Source organism: Schistocerca piceifrons, chromosome 1 (genome assembly GCF_021461385.2).
Source record: "Schistocerca piceifrons isolate TAMUIC-IGC-003096 chromosome 1, iqSchPice1.1, whole genome shotgun sequence".
NCBI lineage: Eukaryota > Metazoa > Arthropoda > Insecta > Orthoptera > Acrididae > Schistocerca > Schistocerca piceifrons.
This window is the reverse complement of record NC_060138.1, coordinates 887568312-887587940: the sequence shown is the minus strand read 5'-3', so window position 1 is coordinate 887587940 and position 19629 is coordinate 887568312. Positions and strand designations below refer to the sequence as shown.

At 36.7% G+C, this 19629-nt stretch overlaps 1 protein-coding gene across 1 annotated transcript in view; it reads left to right on the top strand.

The window, feature by feature from the left end:
* Positions 1 to 19629, top strand: part of LOC124716843 (venom carboxylesterase-6-like) — a 221237-nt gene that overhangs the window by 182540 nt on the left and 19068 nt on the right. The window contains exon 7 of the mRNA XM_047243399.1: positions 8585 to 8769. Within this exon, the coding sequence (XP_047099355.1) occupies positions 8585 to 8769 (185 nt within the window). The remainder of the gene's footprint in view (positions 1 to 8584; positions 8770 to 19629) is intronic.

Sequence of the window (19629 nt, the reverse complement as noted above, 5' to 3'; positions counted from 1 at the left end):
TATCTAGCAAAATTGCTCATAATTTATGCCAAAAATTTGACAACAGTGAAATTTGCTTTAATGTCCTTTTTGCTAACTATGTGTCACTGACATATTTAAATTCTTCTTTTACATCTACATAAAGTATATTGATTCAATAGGGCAAGATGAAAATTCAATACAAATACAAAAATAATATTGAACACTAGCTAATATATCTATCATAAGAAGCACAAGTAAATTGTATATGGTACAAGAAATTGCAGTTTTTTGTGGGAAATGGTGTGGTTTTCCACACATATTCCCAAGACTAGTACACAAGCAATATCAAAGTTTCATTAGAAGACAAATAATTCTAGAAAGCAAAAAGAAATGCTGCAATGGTCATTTTTCAGATTCCAACTCTTTTAACACAAATATCATGACTAGAAAAAGCATGGAAATAACACTACACAGCCGTCATTCTACCACCACACCCAGTCTTTTTATTTCATTACTTTTCCATACCTTCTGCCCCCCCCCCCCTCCCCCCCACCCCCACCTCTCACCAGCCCACCGTCTAATCTGCAGCATTTCACTGTCTGCCACCCCCACTACCATTATCCCTCTTCTTCGCAGCCCCAACCTCCTCCTTACCCCTCTCACAATTGCCACTCCCATCATGCACTGGTGCCGCTGCTCGCAGTGTTGTTCCAGTTGACTGAGTTGACTGAGACTGCAGTCATGTGTGTGAGTTGCATTTCCGTGCATGTGTGTGTATGTATGTGTGTGTGTGTGTGTGTGTGTGTGTGTGTGTGTGTGTATTTTTGACAAAGGCTTTAATGGCCAAAAGCCTTAATTGTGAGACTCTTTTTTTTTTTTTTTTTTTTTTTTTTTGTGCCTACCTGCGACTCAGCATCTCCACTATATGGTGAGTAGCACCTTCCTTCTCAACATATTGTTATGTTCCAGCCTGGATTTTTCTATTGTTTGATTCTGATCTCATCTTTGACATTTTTGGCTTCAGTGTTAAGTTTAAGTTCAATTTATTTCATTTTAGTTTCAACAGACTATACTTGAACATCTAATCTAACAATTTTTTGATTGATATTATTTATTTGAGCTGTATTTTTACCAATACAATCAAATAATGCTGCTATTCAATGACCAAATTCTGTGAACTGTTTCTTACTTTCATGTTTATGATTTTAAAGTTTCTCATTAATTTTGGCAGACTGGTCACTATTAATTTTTATTGTTGTTGTTGTTGTGGTCTTCAGTCTTGAGACTGGTTTGATGCAGCTCTCCATGCTACTCTATCCTGTGCAAGCTTCTTCATCTCCCAGTACCTACTGCAATCTACATCCTTCTGAATCTGCTTAGTGTATTCATCTCTTGGTCTCCCTCTACGATTTTTACCCTCCACGCTGCCCTCCAATACTAAATTGGTGATCCCTTGATGCCTCAGAACATGTCCTTCCAACCAATCCCTTCTTCTAGTCAAGTTGTGCCACAAACTCCTCTTCTCCCCAATCCTATTCAATACCCCCTCATTAGTTATGTGATCTACCCATCTAATCTTCAGCATTCTTCTGTAGCACCACATTTCGAATGCTTCTATTCTCTTCTTGTCCAAACTATTTATTGTCCATGTTTCACTTCCATACATGGCTACACTCCATACAAATACTTTCAGAAATGACTTCCTGACACTTAAATCTATACTCGATGTTAACAAATTTTTCTTCTTCAGAAAAGCTTTCCTTGCCATTGCCAGTCTACATTTTATATCCTCTCTACTTCGACCATCATCAGTTATTTTGCTCCCCAAATAGCAAAACTCCTTTACTACTTTAAGTGTCTCATTTCCTAATCTAATTCCCTCAGCATCACCCGACTTAATTCGACTACATTCCATTATTTTCGTTCTGCTTTTGTTGATGTTCATCTTATATCCTCCTTTCAAGACACTGTCCATTCCATTCAACTGCTCTTCCAAGTCCTTTGCTGTCTCTGACAGAATTACAATGTCATCAGTGAACCTCAAAGTTTTTATTTCTTCTCCATGGATTTTAATACCTACTCCGAATTTTTCTTTTGTTTCCTTTACTGCTTGCTCAATATGCAGATTGAACAACATCGGGGAGAGGCTACAACCCTGTCTTACTCCCTTCCCAACCACTGCTTCCCTTTCATATCCTTTGACTCTTATAACTGCCATCTGGTTTCTGTACAAATTGTAAATAGCCTTTCGCTCCCTGTATTTTACCCCTGCCACCTTTAGAATTTGAAAGAGAGTATTCTAGTCAACATTGTCAAAAGCTTTCTCTACGTCTACAAATGCTAGAAACGTAGGTTTGCCTTTCCTTAATCTTTCTTCTAATATAAGTCCTAAGGTCAGTATTGCCTCACGTGTTCCAGTGTTTCTACGGGATCCAAACTGATCTTCCCCGAGGATGGCTTCTACTAGTTTTTCCATTCGTCTGTAAAGAATTCGTGTTAGTATTTTGCAGCTGTGACTTATTAAACTGATAGTTCGGTAATTTTCACATCTGTCAACACCTGCATTCTTTGGGATTGGAATTATTATATTCTTCTTGAAGTCTGAAGGTATTTCGCCTGTTTCATACATCTTGCTCACCAGATGGTAGAGTTTTGTCAGGACTGGCTCTCCCAAGGCCGTCAGTAGTTCCAATGGAATGTTGTCTACTCCGGGGGCCTTGTTTCGACTCAGGTCTTTCAGTGCTCTGTCAAACTCTTCACGCAGTATTGTATCTCCCATTTCATCTTCATCTACATCCTCTTCCATTTCCATAATATTGTCCTCAAGCACATTGCCCTTGTATAGACCCTCTATATACTCCTTCCACCTTTCTGCTTTCCCTTCTTTGCTTAGAACTGGGTTTCCATCTGAGCTCTTGATATTCATACAAGTCGTTCTCTTATCTCCAAAGGTCTCTTTAATTTTCCTGTAGGCAGTATCTATCTTACCCCTAGTGAGATAAGCCTCTACATCCTTACATTTGTCCTCCAGCCATCCCTGCTCAGCCATTTTGCACTTCCTGTCGATCTCATTTTTGAGACGTTTGTATTCCTTTTTGCCTGCTTCATTTACTGCATTTTTATATTTTCTCCTTTCATCAATTAAATTCAATATTTCTTCTGTTACCCAAGGATTTCTACTAACCCTCGTCTTTTTACCTACTTGATCCTCTGCTGCCTTCACTACTTCATCCCTCAAAGCTACCCATTCTTCTTCTACTGTATTTCTTTCCCCCATTCCTGTCAATTGCTCCCTTATGCTCTCCCTGAAACTCTGTACAACCTCTGGTTCTTTCAGTTTTTCCAGGTCCCATCTCCTTAAATTCCCACCTTTTTGCAGTTTCTTCAGTTTTAATCTACAGCTCATAACCAATAGATTGTGGTCCGAGTCCACATCTGCCCCTGGAAATGTCTTACAATTTAAAACCTGGTTCCTAAATCTCTGTCTTACCATTATATAATCTATCTGATACCTTTTAGTATCTCCAGGGTTCTTCCATGTATACAACCTTCTTTCATGATTCTTAAACCAAGTGTTAGCTATGATTATGTTGTGCTCTGTGCAAAATTCTACCAGGCGGCTTCCTCTTTCATTTCTTAGCCCCAATCCATATTCACCTACTATGTTTCCTTCTCTCCCTTTTCCTACATTCGAATTCCAGTCACCAATGACTATTAAATTTTCGCCTCCCTTCACTATCTGAATAATTTCTTTTATTTCATCATACATTTCTTCAATTTCTTTGTCATCTGCAGAGCTAGTTGGCATATAAACTTGTACTACTGTAGTAGGTGTGGGTTTCGTATCTATCTTGGCCACAATAATGCGTTCACTATGCTGTTTGTAGTAGCTTACCCGCATTCCTATTTTCCTATTCATTATTAAACCTACTCCTGCATTACCCCTATTTGATTTTGTGTTTATAACCCTGTAGTCACCTGACCAGAAGTCTTGTTCCTCCTGCCACTGAACTTCACTAATTCCCACTGTATCTAACTTCAACCTATCCATTTCCCTTTTTAAATTTTCTAACCTACCTGCCCGATTAGGGGATCTGACATTCCACGCTCCGATCCGTAGAACGCCAGTTTTCTTTCTCCTGATAACGACATCCTCTTGAGTAGTCCCCGCCCGGAGATCCGAATGGGGGACTATTTTACCTCTGGAATATTTTATCCAAGAGGATGCCATCATCATTTAACCATACAGTAAAGCTTCATGCCCTCGGGAAAAATTACGGCTGTAGTTTCCCCTTGCTTTCAGCCGTTCGCAGTACCAGCACAGCAAGGCCATTGTGGTTATTGTTACAAGGCCAGATCAGTCAATCATCCGGACTGTTGCCCTTGCAACTACTGAAAAGGCTGCTGCCCCTCTCAGGAACCACATGTTTGTCTGGCCTCTCAACAGATACCCCTCCGTTGTGGTTGCACCTACGGTACGGCTATCTGTATCGCTGAGGCACGCAAGCCTCCCCACCAACGGCAAGGTCCATGGTTCATGGGGGGGAATTTTTATTAACTGATTCTTATTAATAAGGATTTTTATTAACTGATCCTTATTATCATTACTCATTTTTGTTAATTGCTCCTTATTATTATATCTTATTTTTATTAACAATGCCAACATTGTACTTACATCATTTTTATCATTTCATTTTAATAATTTACATAATTCATCTGTTTGTTTTTCCTGTTCTTGTTTCACACACCACTTGTTTATTTTTATTTATTTATTTATTCCACGTGATCTGATCGTACACAGTGTGTTGCAGGTGTTGGAAAATATCAGTTAACATCGTTAACATATATTTAACATATAGTATCCTAATGTATGATATTGCAAAGATTGGTTAAGTTTACTTCACACCAATTGCTCAATGTTTTCAATTTAACATAAATAGCAAGATTATAGAGTAAACACAGTGACACAACAAATATGACTTCATGGCTTTGCTAAATTTTATGTTGTCTTTGATGGACTTAATATTAGTGGGAAGACTGTTGAACAGTTGGAGGCCCATGTGGAAAGGCCCCTTTTTACACGGTTGAGTGTTCGTATGTAAAACATGCAAATTTGAGTTTTTCCTGGTGGTGTGTTTATGTATTTCATTATTTTTTATGACTCTGGAGTCAGATGGCACTATGTGGTTTCTGAAAAATTTTAGGGTCTTGAGATTGTATAGGCAAGGCAGTGTAAGGATTTCCAACTTTCTGAAGATTGGTTTGCAGGAGTCTCTGGGTTTGCTCCCAGTAAAAGTCCTCATTGCGCTCTTCTGGATTTTGAATGTGTTCAGGGCAGTTGGAGAATTTCCCCAGAATATCACACCATATTTTAGGTGGGCTTGTATGTAAGCGTAGTATGCGCTGGTTAATGTTTTAAGTCTCCCATGTCTTTATTACACCTCATTATTTCAGATTCCTGTTCAACAACTGTCATTGTTAATAATTATTCAAGGAGACACTTCATAATAAAAGAATTTTAGAAAAGTGCTTGGGATTCCCACCAGGTCAGATTAAAGGAAGACATTGAAGCAATTCAGAGATGTGCTGCCAGATAGAAAATTTAGAGAACCAGCATCTTCAGCTGACTGCTGAACAATTCTACTGTTGCCAATGTACATTTTGTATAAGGACTGTAAAAATAAGGCAAGAACAATTTGTGTTTGTGTGGAATCACATAGTTATTCATTTTTCCCTTACTCAATTTATGAGTGGAACAGAAAAGGAAATGACTAGTAGTGGTACAATGTACCCTCCACTGTGCACCGTACAGTGGCTTGTAGAGTATGTATGTAAATGCAGATAAAACTACTGTTTAGGCTACTGACACAAGTATGTAATTTCACACTACACTTAACAGTTTGTTAGGGACATCACTGAACTCTGTTTTGATTGGATGACAGGAGTGGGGAGGTGAGGACTGACAACATTTATTGATAACAGTTTTTATTTTCATTGTTATTAACTGGTGGCAGTGAATGAAGGGCAAGACAGTACAATAAGATAGTGTTTCACCCCCGGGGTACCCAGTGGTAGCTATCAAAATTCAGTGAGTTATGTGCCTTCAGCCACTGTGCCTGATGGTGCAACCTCATGAAAGCTGTTGGCTTGTAGGCAGGGTGCTGCTGGCACCATGATGATAAGAGTCTGTATCCATCATCACCACTCATGTTGGTATCCTGCTAAATCTCCAGGAAGGCCTCTGGCCTAGGGCGAGATGCTACTGATGGGTAGAGAAGAAGGAAGGACCAGAATGTATTGGAAATGATGCAACAATCTAATATTGGCAAGAAAATGAAAGCAAAAAGATCTGAATGGATTAAACATGTACCTCAGATGCCTGAACAACTTGAACCCAAAGCTGTGATGGTAGGAATGCATGATGGGACATGCATGCTAGATGGACCATGGAAGCAACGAGAGAATGAAATCCTGAAAGATCAAAGGCGGTTAAAGGCCAAAGATAACTTGATGCAAAGAGTTAATGGAGGTGGATTGTAAGCTCAGCATGTAGTCTTCAAGGTCAATAAAATAATTGTGTAAGTAAATACATCAAGAAAAAGTATTAGACCTTAGTAAATGCTAAAATTTATACTGGTTCTACACTCCTTATGCTACATGTTTCTAAATAAGAAGAAACAATAAACAGGGATAAAAAATTGCCCCATTATTCAAGCTTTTATGAAAAAGTAATTTAAATAAGTGTAAACTCCAAAATGTGTTTCATCCATTTTAAGTGCTCATTGACATGATACAATATTTTTTGTTTGCTGTTTTGATGGTGCAATCTTTTATCACTGTAGGATCAACTTCATGCTCAAAATACAGTATTTCTGTGTTAAAATCTGTCTCATAGAGGTGCCTTCAATACTGATCAATGCTTTGCTCTTGGAAACAGCTGAGATAACTCTTCTTATTTGGTACCAAATCATAGTGGATAAATTTATGTTGTGGAGAGTCCATGCTGTGAGGCGTCCTGTTGTTAGAAAATGAATTGTGTTACATTTTACTGTGTCTCTCTTGAAACAAAAAGTGTGTTACTGAATAAAAATTGCTACTTAACAGGAAAGGTTGTGTGTTTGGTGTAGTCTTACCTGACAAAACATTCATTACCTCCTCAGAAGAGCGTGCTGGCTGCTTTAGAGTACTGTATATTCTGTAGAACTGATACCAGATGGTCACATAATCCTCCAACACTGGGTTAAGTCAAAGAACTGAAATAGTGTGTATGTGGCAGTCAGTTGTTTGAAAACAAAAACTTGTGTTTAAGTGTAGGTGTGACAGCATGGCCAGGAGCTACTGCCTCTTGATGCTCTCATGACCACACCATGACTGAAGTTATTCAATTTGTTGGTATATCAACAGCATTTTCTGCTGTCAGTGAATTCAGTTGCATCTCAACCAGTTTCTTAGGGAACATTATGAAGAGAATTGCGTGCAGTGGACTTATGGAATTGGGTGCCTCACAAAAAGCCATTTCTCACAGTGGCAAATAAAGCTGCACATATTCCATGGACCAAACAACACGGAAACTGGACATTAGCTGACTGGAGGTGTGTGCTCTGATGAGTTATGATTTGCCTGTTTGCAAATGATGCAAGGTGTCAAGTACACCAATGGCCCAAAGAGGCTTTTAAACTGTAATGTATGGAGAATGTAGTTCAGACAATAAGTGATTCACTGTGATGTTTTGGGTGTGTTATTTGTACTATGGTGTGGGGTGACTCATTCAGGTTACTGAGATCATGAATCAGGATATTTATTTCAACAATCACCACGACCAAGTGTTGCCCTTTCTTCTACATATGCATAATGAGTATGCTGTGGACACTACAATCATGCAAAGTGGCACCAGTCATCTCCAAGGTCTGCATGCAATTTACAGTCACTCAAGCACCCTATTGCAACTTGACAGATCTGCCAAATCACTTGATAAGTATCCCATAGAACATGTCTAGCAGAATTTAGAAAAGTAGGTCAAACATAGAAATTAAGATCCTCAGATTTTGTTAGGACATCAGAATAAACTTGTGAACTCTCTTCTCTAATGCATTGAGGCCATTATAAAGGATGCACGCAGTGTTTCATGGTATTAATGTGATGTCTCCTGGGGGTTAATAATTTTTTCTATTGTGTGCCTACCTATGCAAATTTCTTTTGATTATTAGATATACCACTAATGTAATATGACTGTGGCAATATGCTACATACACCAAATCCCACTCATTAAGCAAAAATACAGTTTTGGCCTCCAATATTATTTCTATTTGGATAACAATTGTACATGTACATACATTCCCCAGAATCTGTTGCCACTCACTGTCCTATTCAATATATATGTGGAGCAAGGAAAAAATGACTATTTGTATACCGCCAACAGTCTTGTATGTTTCTGCCATGCATAAAGTTTGTACCATTTTTTCAATAGGTCCAAAGTATATACAATTTCCAGTTGTGTCATTAGTCTTAAAGTGTAATTGGTTACATTTTTATGAAAATATAAATTATAATCAAGTTGTATATCAATTCTATATCTCTGGGTACTCAGATATATGTCTCACTTTCATTCTTCTTATTATGACAGATTTTGTGACAAAACATGATGTAATGAAAGAACTGGATGCTCGGTTTGAGGAAGTGTCCGCATACCTCTTGGACTACAATTATACAGCTCCACAAGAAATACACCATGAAATAGGGAAGAAAGTTCGGAAACATTACTTGGGAGAGAAAAAAATATCAACAAGTACTGCTGCTGAAGTAATACAGGTAAAAAGAAGCAACGAGAGTTTATTTTTGTATAAAACTGTATTGGAGTATTATTAAAATTAAGTTAAATTAATTATACCTTATATCGTCAACCTTAATGTTTGATTTTTTCATCTGTCTGCTGAGATTTGTTTCTTCATAATAAACATGTTTGAAATTAGTAACTAATTTTACTTTGCATGATACAGTAGTTTGTTTATTATTGTTGCTGTTTATGAAAACACCACTTATTTTGATATTCATGACAAATCATTTGTCTCCATGTATTTTTGGAGAGGTTGGCTGAAGGTTATTTACATTATGAGTTTACACTTTATTTCTTCAGTTAAATTACCAAAATCAGGAGATATTTTGTTACCTCCTGCAGCTGTTTAAATGTATTGACAATTACTTTTCATGATGCTGTTGTGACTATTTCTGTTCCTATAAGCTAAATTAAATTCAGCCATTTTTCCGTACAGATAGACCTAGTGTAATATCTGCATGGTCACATTGATATTCATTCTTTATAGATCAGTCATTATTTATGTGCCATAAGGACAGGTATCGTTTAAAAATGACTGTCACTGATTATTACAAGCTAACAGAAATGTTTTGTCTTGAATCTAAATATTTCATCTTAAATTAAATTTTCCCTGAGACAATTAAGTCTCTAATTTATCTATGATAACGTTGGAAGCCGAGGAAGTGAATTAAAATTTGTGCTGCGGCCAGGACTCGAACCCAGGTCTTCTTGCTTACTAGCATATCTGCAAAAAGACCCGGGTTTGAGTCCCAGCTGCTGCACAAATTTTAATTCACTTCTTCAGCTTGCAACATTGTTCTAAATATTTCAGTAATTTATGGAATGCATGGTTAGTAAGGTATATTTTTAATTATCTTTTAAAACTGTAGATATTCTTAATTTCTTGTTTTATGTATCACTGAAAACATTTCCTCAAAAATACAAAATCCCAATCTGAATTATGTTTTCTATTATTAGCAGCAAATACTATGAAGACTTAAGAGGATTTTACAATGATTGTAACAAATTCACGATTGCAAATTCTGTAGCTGCAGTAAAACCTCTTTTTTACACTTTTCAGCAGATCTACCCAAAACAGTGTAAAATCCAGAAAAGTGTAAAATACCCAGAAAGCATAGGAAATGCAACAAGCAAAAATTAATAAATTACACTTACTGTCCTCTTTATATTGTTCAAAATAAGAAATTAAAACAATTTAAATTTTGTCTAAGTAAAAAACTGAAATAATTAAATGATTTTTTTTTTTCTAAAAGCAGTTAGCTCTACTTGTCACTCCATGATATAGGAAGCATCAAGTGCATTATCATCACTTGATACACTACCAATGTACTGCATCAAAATGTTAATAGCTCCCATAGCTTCTAGAGCTGGTCGTCCATGCAGTGCTGCTGGAATCATAATTAGTGGGCAAAGTACTCACATTTTTTAAACATCTTGACTTTTTAAATTTATCAATTACCAAAGGAGGCAATTTTTCAGACCCATCAGCATTGACCGTAAGTAAAACAGTTATCCTCTGCTTATTCAGTTTCCCACTGCAGCATTTCTTAAAACATAAGGTCTTACTTGGTAATATGTTATTAAAAAAAAGACCAGTTTCATCAAAATTTAAAAAAATTATTTTGATCACAATCTTTTAAACTTATTTTGCCATTGTTCTTTTCATTGTTCCACAATTCCACCATCAGCACTTTCACTATACAGTTGGTTGTAAACAATGTTATGATGAGTTTTAAATTGATCGATCCAACCATTCAACGCAATGAAGTTGGTGATCTCCATTTCTGCAGCAAACTGAAGTTGGAATTCCCAATGCTCTTGTGCTAACAAACCACTCTCCAGTGTGTTTATCCAAATGATCACATGCTGATGGCCAAATGTATTTGGCTGTTTTGCCATGGAACCAGACTGTGTCATATTGGCTTTGATGTTGGGCCAGGTTCTTATAATTGTGTTCGTAGTGTAAGGTGAAAGTTCTAGGTCCTTTGGTAATAGAACTTGCAAATCTATATGTTGAAGAATCATAATTTAGAACTCCATTTCCTGTTTTATAATTTTCAATGTGATAGGGTCTGCAGCTGCGAAGAATTTTTTGAAAGATGTCATGATGTCTTAAGCTGCCATTCTTTTTATTCCATGTATGATTGTACAGTTTAGATACATAGATATTTAGATACTTGAAAATGGCCTAAGGCTGAAATTGTACAAAATGTACATGAAATAAAGAGAATGGCAGCTGAAGTTTCACAAACTCTTTCAAAAAAATTCGTATTTTATTCAATCATTTCACACATAGACAATGATTCAAATTACTAAAATGTGACTTTTACACCAGAGTTTGTGAGCTTATTATTACTGGTACAGTATTATCAGTAAAGCAGTGACTATATGGAAAAGGTAGAATATAAATTTTACAACTACTGTTAACGAAGTTGAACCTAATGGCACATTTTGTTTAAGAATTCTTAATTAAATACGCAGTAATCCTTTTTATTGCTTAGCAACAAGAAGTTATTTTTATGATATGTTGGCACAATTTAAGATGGCGCCGATAGGAAAGTGTAGTGACGCTTCTCTCTCGTTAAAAAGGCAAAAAATGAACAGTTCTTCGTGTAGAGAATGTAAAAAGCGTGTGATGAAGGGTATTCTGTGTATCAAATGCAACTTCTGGTTACACGAAAAGTGCGCGAAAGTAAATCTAAAGTTCGTCAGCGATGATTTTCCGTGGACATGTCACGGTTGTTTACGTGACGAAACGGCCGATCTTGTAAGTGCAGTTGATACAAAAAACGAAATTATAAAGTTACTACGAAGTGACATTGAGGCATTAAAAACCGAACTTTCAACCATCAAGAAAGAAAACGATACATTAATACAAGAAAAGAAGTCCTGTGTGTGTAAAAGTCATCAAACGGAAAAGCAAGAAGATCGCGAAAATACGAATGACCGATCGTACTTTAAAAACAACATTTCAAGTGTTCCCGTTGATGTCTCGGTAAACTCAGTAAGCCAAAAACCGGAAGATAAATATAAATGGAAGGTGGTGACATACAGCAAAAGGAAAAACAAGGCGACAGATACGCAACAAAAGGAAAATGACTTTTTAATAATTGGCGATTCGCTGCTGAAGAATATCGCTGTCCCCAATTGCAAGATCGACGTACGACCTGGCATTAGAACGCATCAAATCGGTAAACATTTTAAAAATATGGTAAATGCAAGACAAGATACTACAGAACCAGATTCTGAAACCAGACATAACTATAATGGGGTGTTTATACATGTTGGGACGAATTCGTTAAGGAGCAGCAGTGAGGAAGAAATGGCAAGCGAAACAAGAAACATGATTCGTACTGCAAGAAATATGTATGCAGGATCTCGTCTGATACTTAGCGGAATCATAAACAGAAGGTCGGTGAGTGAAAAATATATCGCCAAAATAAACTGTGCTCTTAAAGAACAATGTGATCGTCTTGGGGCAATTTTTATAGACCCAAACAAATCCCTATGTAAAAACTCACTAGCGAAGGATGGCTTGCATTTAAATAGACTGGGGTCTGTAACGTTCAGCAGAATGTTTGCAGATGTCTGCAAAATCATTAGATGCAAGGGAAACTAATATGGCCTGAAGGGGATGAAAAATCATACACTCCAGCTGGAAAAGAAAAATATAAGCACCATACAAAAAAAGACGATACTAAAGAATTTGCCCCAGAATACAGCTCACAACATGTAAACCAACAAAATAAAAATTACATAAAAGTACTTCATCAAAATATTCAATACTTTGGTAACAAAAAATTAGAAGCAGAAGTACTCCTGAGTGAAGTAAGACCAGACATATTATGCATAAGTGAACATGGACTAACTGAAAGTAAAATACATAATGTGGCAGTAAAGGACTACAAACTAGCTAGTTACTTCTGCAGATCTAAATATAAGGGTGGTGGCGTTTGTATATATATTAAAACGGGTACTCTTTCAAAGAATGTAAACAGTGAAGCTGCTACATTTCCCATAGCTAGAGAAAAAGACTTTGAAGTTACTGGTATAGTGGCAGAAGATTTTAGAGTGTTTTGTGTGTACAGGTCACCATGTGGCAATATTAGCATCTTTCTAAAAAAAGTTGCTAGCTTATTGAGAATGAATATGAAGAGAAATCTTATTATATGTGGAGACTTCAACATTGACATGGGAAAAGACACAAAAATAAGACAGGATTTTGAAGAATTGTTAATACAGCATAACATGAAAGTGACAATAACTGCACCAACAAGAGTGACTTCACAAAGTGAGACAATTATTGACAACATAATTACTAATATGTGTAACTATGAGTCACATGTAGTTCAGACAGAAATATCTGATCATCATGGACAACTAATCAGCTTTTGCAGAAGTAATGACACAGTATCAGAACCAAAACAAACAACCAAAGAAATTAGGATCATCAGTGAACAAAATATCAACATCTTTAGAACAATGTTAAGTAAGGAAACCTGGAATGAAATCCTACAGGCCCAGAGTGTAAATGAAAAATATGATGCATTTATTTCAACAATTAAGTACCATTTTAATGTAGCATTTCCCAAAGTAAAGAGACAAGAAAGGCATCAAGATCAAACACAGTGGATTACGAGTGAAATACTAGAACAGCGAAGGAAGCTTCAGGATGTGAGACGGATGGGCGAAGCTGAAAACTATAAAATGTTAAAAAAGAAGTATAGAAAAACAATAAGAGAAGCGAAAGCAAGAGCAATTGACACCACTATAGCGAACTCAAAAAACAAGGCAAAGGCAGCTTGGAAGGCAATCAATGCTGAAAGAAAGGAAAAAGATGGGTCAAACAAAGAAGAAGGTATTAGGTCAATTAAAGTAGACAACACAGTGGTCACAGATGGTATGGAAATAGCAAACATACTGAATAATAACTATATCAGTGTAGTAGAAAACCTAAAATTGGAAAGAAATAGTCAAAAACAGAAGGGTATTAAGGTACCAAGAAGATCATGCAGTACTATGTTCTTAAGACCAGTCACGGAAGATGAATTGCGGAAAACTATACAGAAACTGAAGTCCAAGAAATCAGCTGGTGATGATGAAATATCAAATCATGTAATAAAGCTGGTATGTGAGGAGATAATAACACCACTGCTAAACATAGCAAACTGTTCTTTCAGAGATGCAATTTTTCCAGAAAAACTGAAGATAACGAAGGTAGTGCCAGTGTACAAGAAAGGGTGTAAGGATGATCCCAACAACTACAGACCAGTTTCACTGATATCAGGTTTCTCAAAAATCCTAGAAATGCTTATGTATACCAGATTAGTTAACTATTTGGACAAACATAACATTCTCATGACCTCACAACATGGTTTCAGAAAGGGTAAATCTACAGAATCAGCAATTGTCAGTCTAACAGAATACATTTTACAGTCCTTAGATGAGAAAAAGGTTGTCTCTGCAATGTTTCTGGATCTTTCAAAGGCATTTGACACCATTGACCATGAAATGCTGATACAAAAATTAAGCAACTATGGCATTCGGGGGCAACCAGGTGAATGGATAAAATCATACTTGTGCAACCGCAAGCAGTATGTATCATTAGGAAACTCATACCAATCAGAAACCCAATCCATCAAATATGGAGTGCCGCAGGGTTCGGTAATGGGGCCATTGTTATTTAATGTATTTGTTAATGATATAGGTGTTGAGGAGGAAGAAAAGAAAATATTGTATGCTGATGACATGACAATACTAAATAGTGACCAAAATATGGAACAGCTTGAGAGAAGAGCATACATATCTGCAAACGTCACAGCTCAATGGCTGTTGGAAAATGAACTGGTTATAAATCTAAAAAAGACTATGTATGCAGTGTTTAAAAACAAGGAAAAGGCTGTAGACATGGATTTAGAGGTTGACGGAACAAGGCTGGAAGAAGTAGAATCTGCTAGATTCTTAGGTATTCTTGTGGATAATGAACTGAAATGGAAAAAACATATTAATAATGTCTGTAAGAAACTGAGCTCTGTCATATTCTTAATGATGCAGCTATCACAGTGTTCAGACAAGAACCTTCTGTGGACAGTGTATCATGGACTTTTCGAACCATACTTACAGTATGGAGTGACGGTGTGGGGAAACTCAAACAAACAAGAGACAAAACGAGTGTTCACATTACAAAAAAAAGCAATTAGGACCATTTTAAGAAGAAAGACCTCTGAAACATGCAGAAACTGTTTCAAGAATTTAGGTATCTTAACTTTTTCATCATTATATATATACAAAACAATAATGTACATCACAAAAGGTAGTGAGGACTGGATTACAAATGCTAGTGTACACACCCACAATACAAGAAAGAAGAATGAAGTACGGAGCATACCCCACCGACTGGCAATGCTAGAAAAAGGACCCCAGTACTCTGGTATCAGACTACTAAGAAGTCTGCCCAAAACCTTGCAAGATAGTGTACTTCACAATGAATTTACAAAGAAACTTAAAGACTATCTCATTGAAAAAGAGTTTTACAGTGTTGCAGAATACTTATGCCATTAAATTTGTATATATTGTTACTCATTATCAGTGATGTAAAAATGTAAGCTAAAGGTGTAGAAAAATAATTGATAAAGAATTTTAATACTTTGACATGTCCTATATTACACGTACATTTACTGTACATGATGTAATCTTACAGGATCAAATAAAATTCAATTCAATTCAATTCAACATCTCCTGCTGACTGTCTTCTTTTTTTCAGCTGTGGCAACTTAAATGATCTGATGGTAATGACACTAGCAGCAACCTTCAATCTGCTCATTGCATCACTTTGTAACATCTTTCATGTAATTTCAGAGTCATTTATACAAATAAACACAGTTTTTGAAGATGACTATCTCTATAATAGGCTTTCTCCTAGACATGCTCCATAAAATGATGACAATTTCTGCTTTCTTTCTTATCCAGGGCATTCCTGAGCCAAGTGACTCCTTGGCAACAAGCTGTAGATTTTGTGCCTGTTGTTCTCTGCTTACAAAGACAGACTTCCAACTTAAGTGTTTCAACTAATACTGTGTTGCAAGTTTTATTTACCATAATTTTATAACAATTATCAATAAGTCTCTCATTAGAATACAAATATCTTTTTAGTATGGTTTCTCAAAACACTTTTGCACCCATGTTTTATTTACACAATTGAATATGATTGGAACAAAGAAGGAAATGTCTTTGTGTGTTAGCATCCTGGGTGAGAAAGAGTTCAAAAATTTCAGCATGTTATGGAACATCTTGAGGAGGAATGTTTACATCTGACATCAGGTTGTACCAACCTTATTTAAGTCAGTAGAGCAGAGAAATCTACAACAAGGTATTTACAACTTAAAAATAATCCACGAGAAAGTACAGGGCTTGAGCAAGAAACATGAACAATTAGGCGTGTTTGTAAATGAAACTATGCCTGATGTGCTTGGTATTAGTGAACACTGGCTATCTGATGCCAAATTAGAACTTCTTAAACCTCTAAACATGGTACTAGCTAATAAGTTTTGCAGATCTACTATCAGAGGTGGGGGTGTATCAATGTATGTAAAGAGCACATTTGATTTTAATTCTATAAATGTAAGTAAATATTCATTAGAAGGAACAATTGAATGATGTGCAGCACGTATAAAGATACCAAATGATGAAATTTATGTTATATGTTTATATAGACCACCAGGTGGAAACTTCGAAGTTTTATTAACAAAGTTTTGTGACATGATAGAGAATGTTTTTATATCACACCTGAACAAGTTAGTAATTATAGGAGATTTCAACATAAATGTATTAGCAAATAAGTTACAAACTAAACTATTCAAGAATACTCTGCTTGAATATAATGTAAGATACCTGATAAACATTGCAACCAGGGAGACTGAAACATGCCAGTCTGCAATAGATAACATAATCACTAGTATTCATCTTTACGATCTTACATCTTCTGTTATATAAGTGCTTTGTCAGACCACCATGCAGTAGAACTAAGTGTGCACATAAAAAAGGTTCCTACACACAGTTGCTATAGATATATTAGGATGAATACAGACCAAAATATAACTCAGTAGAATAATATGCTAAGGAATGTGGATTGGAACAGTGTTCTAACTACACTTCATAGTTATGGCAAATTCTCAAGTGAACTATTCTACAATCTTAACCAAGCCTGCCCATTAATAAAAAAGAGAATTCAGTCACATGCTGTGACCCAAAACTGGATATCAAGTTCAGTCACTGAGGCTAGAGAAAAACTAAGATGGTATGAGTATGCTATGTTAAACGACTTGAGCAACAAGAGTTCAAAAAGTATCAGAAATACTATGTAGACCTCCTAATTTCAGAAAAACAGAAACATTTTGAAAGTGTCATTCAGAACTCAAATAATATCTCCAAAACATCATGGTCACTAGTAAATTGAGAAATAGGTAAATCTGGGAACCATACAACTGAAAATCATTTGCTGATAAACGGCAAAATAGAAACTGATCAGAATAAGATAGCAGATCTATTTAACAATTACTTTGCTTCTGTTGGCTCCAGCATAAACAATCAGCTTAAAAATCATAAATACAAATTCAGAGGAACACCAGTGTCAGGAAGTATATTTTTGATGTTGTTGTTGTTGTGGTCTTCAGTCCTGAGACTGGTTTGATGCAGCTCTCCATTCTACTCTATCCTGTGCAAGCTTTTTCATCTCCCAGTACCTACTGCAATCTACATCCTTCTGAATCTGCTTAGTGTATTCATCTCTTGGTCTCCCTCTACGATTTTTACCCTCCACGCTGCCCTCCAATACTAAATTGGTGATCCCTTGATGCCTCAGAACATGTCCTACCAACCGATCCCTTCTTCTGGTCAAGTTGTGCCACAAACTTCTCTTCTCCCCAATCCTATTCAATACTTCCTCATTAGTTATGTGATCTACCCATCTAATCTTCAGCATTCTTCTGTAGCACCACATTTCGAAAGCTTCTGTTCTCTTCTTGTCCAAACTATTTATCGTCCATGTTTCACATCCATACATGGCTACACTCCATCCATACAAATACTTTCAGAAATGACTTCCTGACACTTAAATCTATACTTGCCATTGCCAGTCTACATTTTATATCCTCTCTACTTCGACCATCATCAGTTATTTTGCTCCCCAAATAGCTAAACTCCTTTACTACTTTAAGTGTCTCATTTCCTAATCTAATTCCCTCAGTATCACCCAACTTAATTAGACTACATTCCATTATCCTTGTTTTGCTTTTGTTGATGTTCATCTTATATCCTCCTTTTAAGACACTGTCCATTCCATTCAACTGCTCTTCCAAGTCCTTTGCTGTCTCTGACAGAATTACAATGTCTTCGGCGAACCTCAAAGTTTTTATTTCTTCTCCATGAATTTTAATACCTACTCCAAATTTTTCTTTTGTTTCCTTTACTGCTTGCTCAATATACAGATTGAACAACATCGGGGAGAGGCTACAACCCTGTCTTACTCCCTTCCCAACCACTGCTTCCCTTTCATGTCCCTCGACTCTTATAACTGCCATCTGGTTTCAGTACAAATTGTAAATAGCCTTTCGCTCCCTGTATTTTACCCCTGCCACCTTTAGAATTTGAAAGAGAGTATTCCAGTCAACATTGTCAAAAGCTTTCTCTAAGTCTACAAATGCTAGAAACGTAGGTTTGCCTTTCCTTAATCTTTCTTCTAATATAAGTCGTAAGGTCAGTATTGCCTCACGTGTTCCAGTGTTTCTACGGAATCCAAACTGATCTTCCCCGAGGATGGCTTCTACTAGTTTTTCCATTCGTCTGTAAAGAATTCGTGTTAGTATTTTGCAGCTGTGACTTATTAAACTGATAGTTCGGTAATTTTCACATCTGTCAACACCTGCTTTCTTTGGGATTGAAATTATTATATTCTTCTTGAAGTCTGAGGGTATTTCACCTCTCATACACCTTGCTCAGCAGATGGTAGAGTTTTGTCAGGACTGGCTCTCCCAAGGCCGTCAGTAGTTCCAATGGAATGTTGTCTACACCGGGGGCCTTGTTTCGACTCAGGTCTTTCAGTGCTCTGTCAAACTCTTCACGCAGTATTGTATCTCCCATTTCATCTTCATCTACATCCTCTTCCATTTCCATAATATTGTCCTCAAGCACATTGCCCTTGTATAGACCCTCTATATACTCCTTCCACCTTTCTGCTTTCCCTTCTTTGCTTAGAACTGGGTTTCCATCTGAGCACTTGATATTCATACAAGTCGTTCTCTTATCTCCAAAGGTCTCTTTAATTTTCCTGTAGGCAGTATCTATCTTACCCCTAGTGAGATAGGCCTCTACATCCTTACATTTGTCCTCTAGCCATCCCTGCTTAGCCATTTTGCACTTCCTGTCGATCTCATTTTTGAGACGTTTGTATTCCGTTTTGCCTGCTTCATTTACTGCGTTTTTATATTTTCTCCTTTCATCAATTAAATTCAATATTTCTTCTATTACCCTAGGATTTCTACTAGCCCTTGTCTTTTTACCTACTTGATCCTCTGCTGCCTTTGCTACTTCATCCCTCAAAGCTACCCATTCTTCTTCTACTGTATTTCTTTCCCCCATTCCTGTCAATTAATCCCTTATGCTCTCCCTGAAACTCTGTACAACCTCTGGTTCTTTCAGTTTATCCAGGTCCCATCTCCTTAAATTCCCACCTTTTTGCAGTTTCTTCAGTTTTAATCTACAGCTCATAACCAATAGATTGTGGTCAGGGTCCACATCTGCCCCTGGGAATGTCTTACAATTTAAAACCTGGTTCCTAA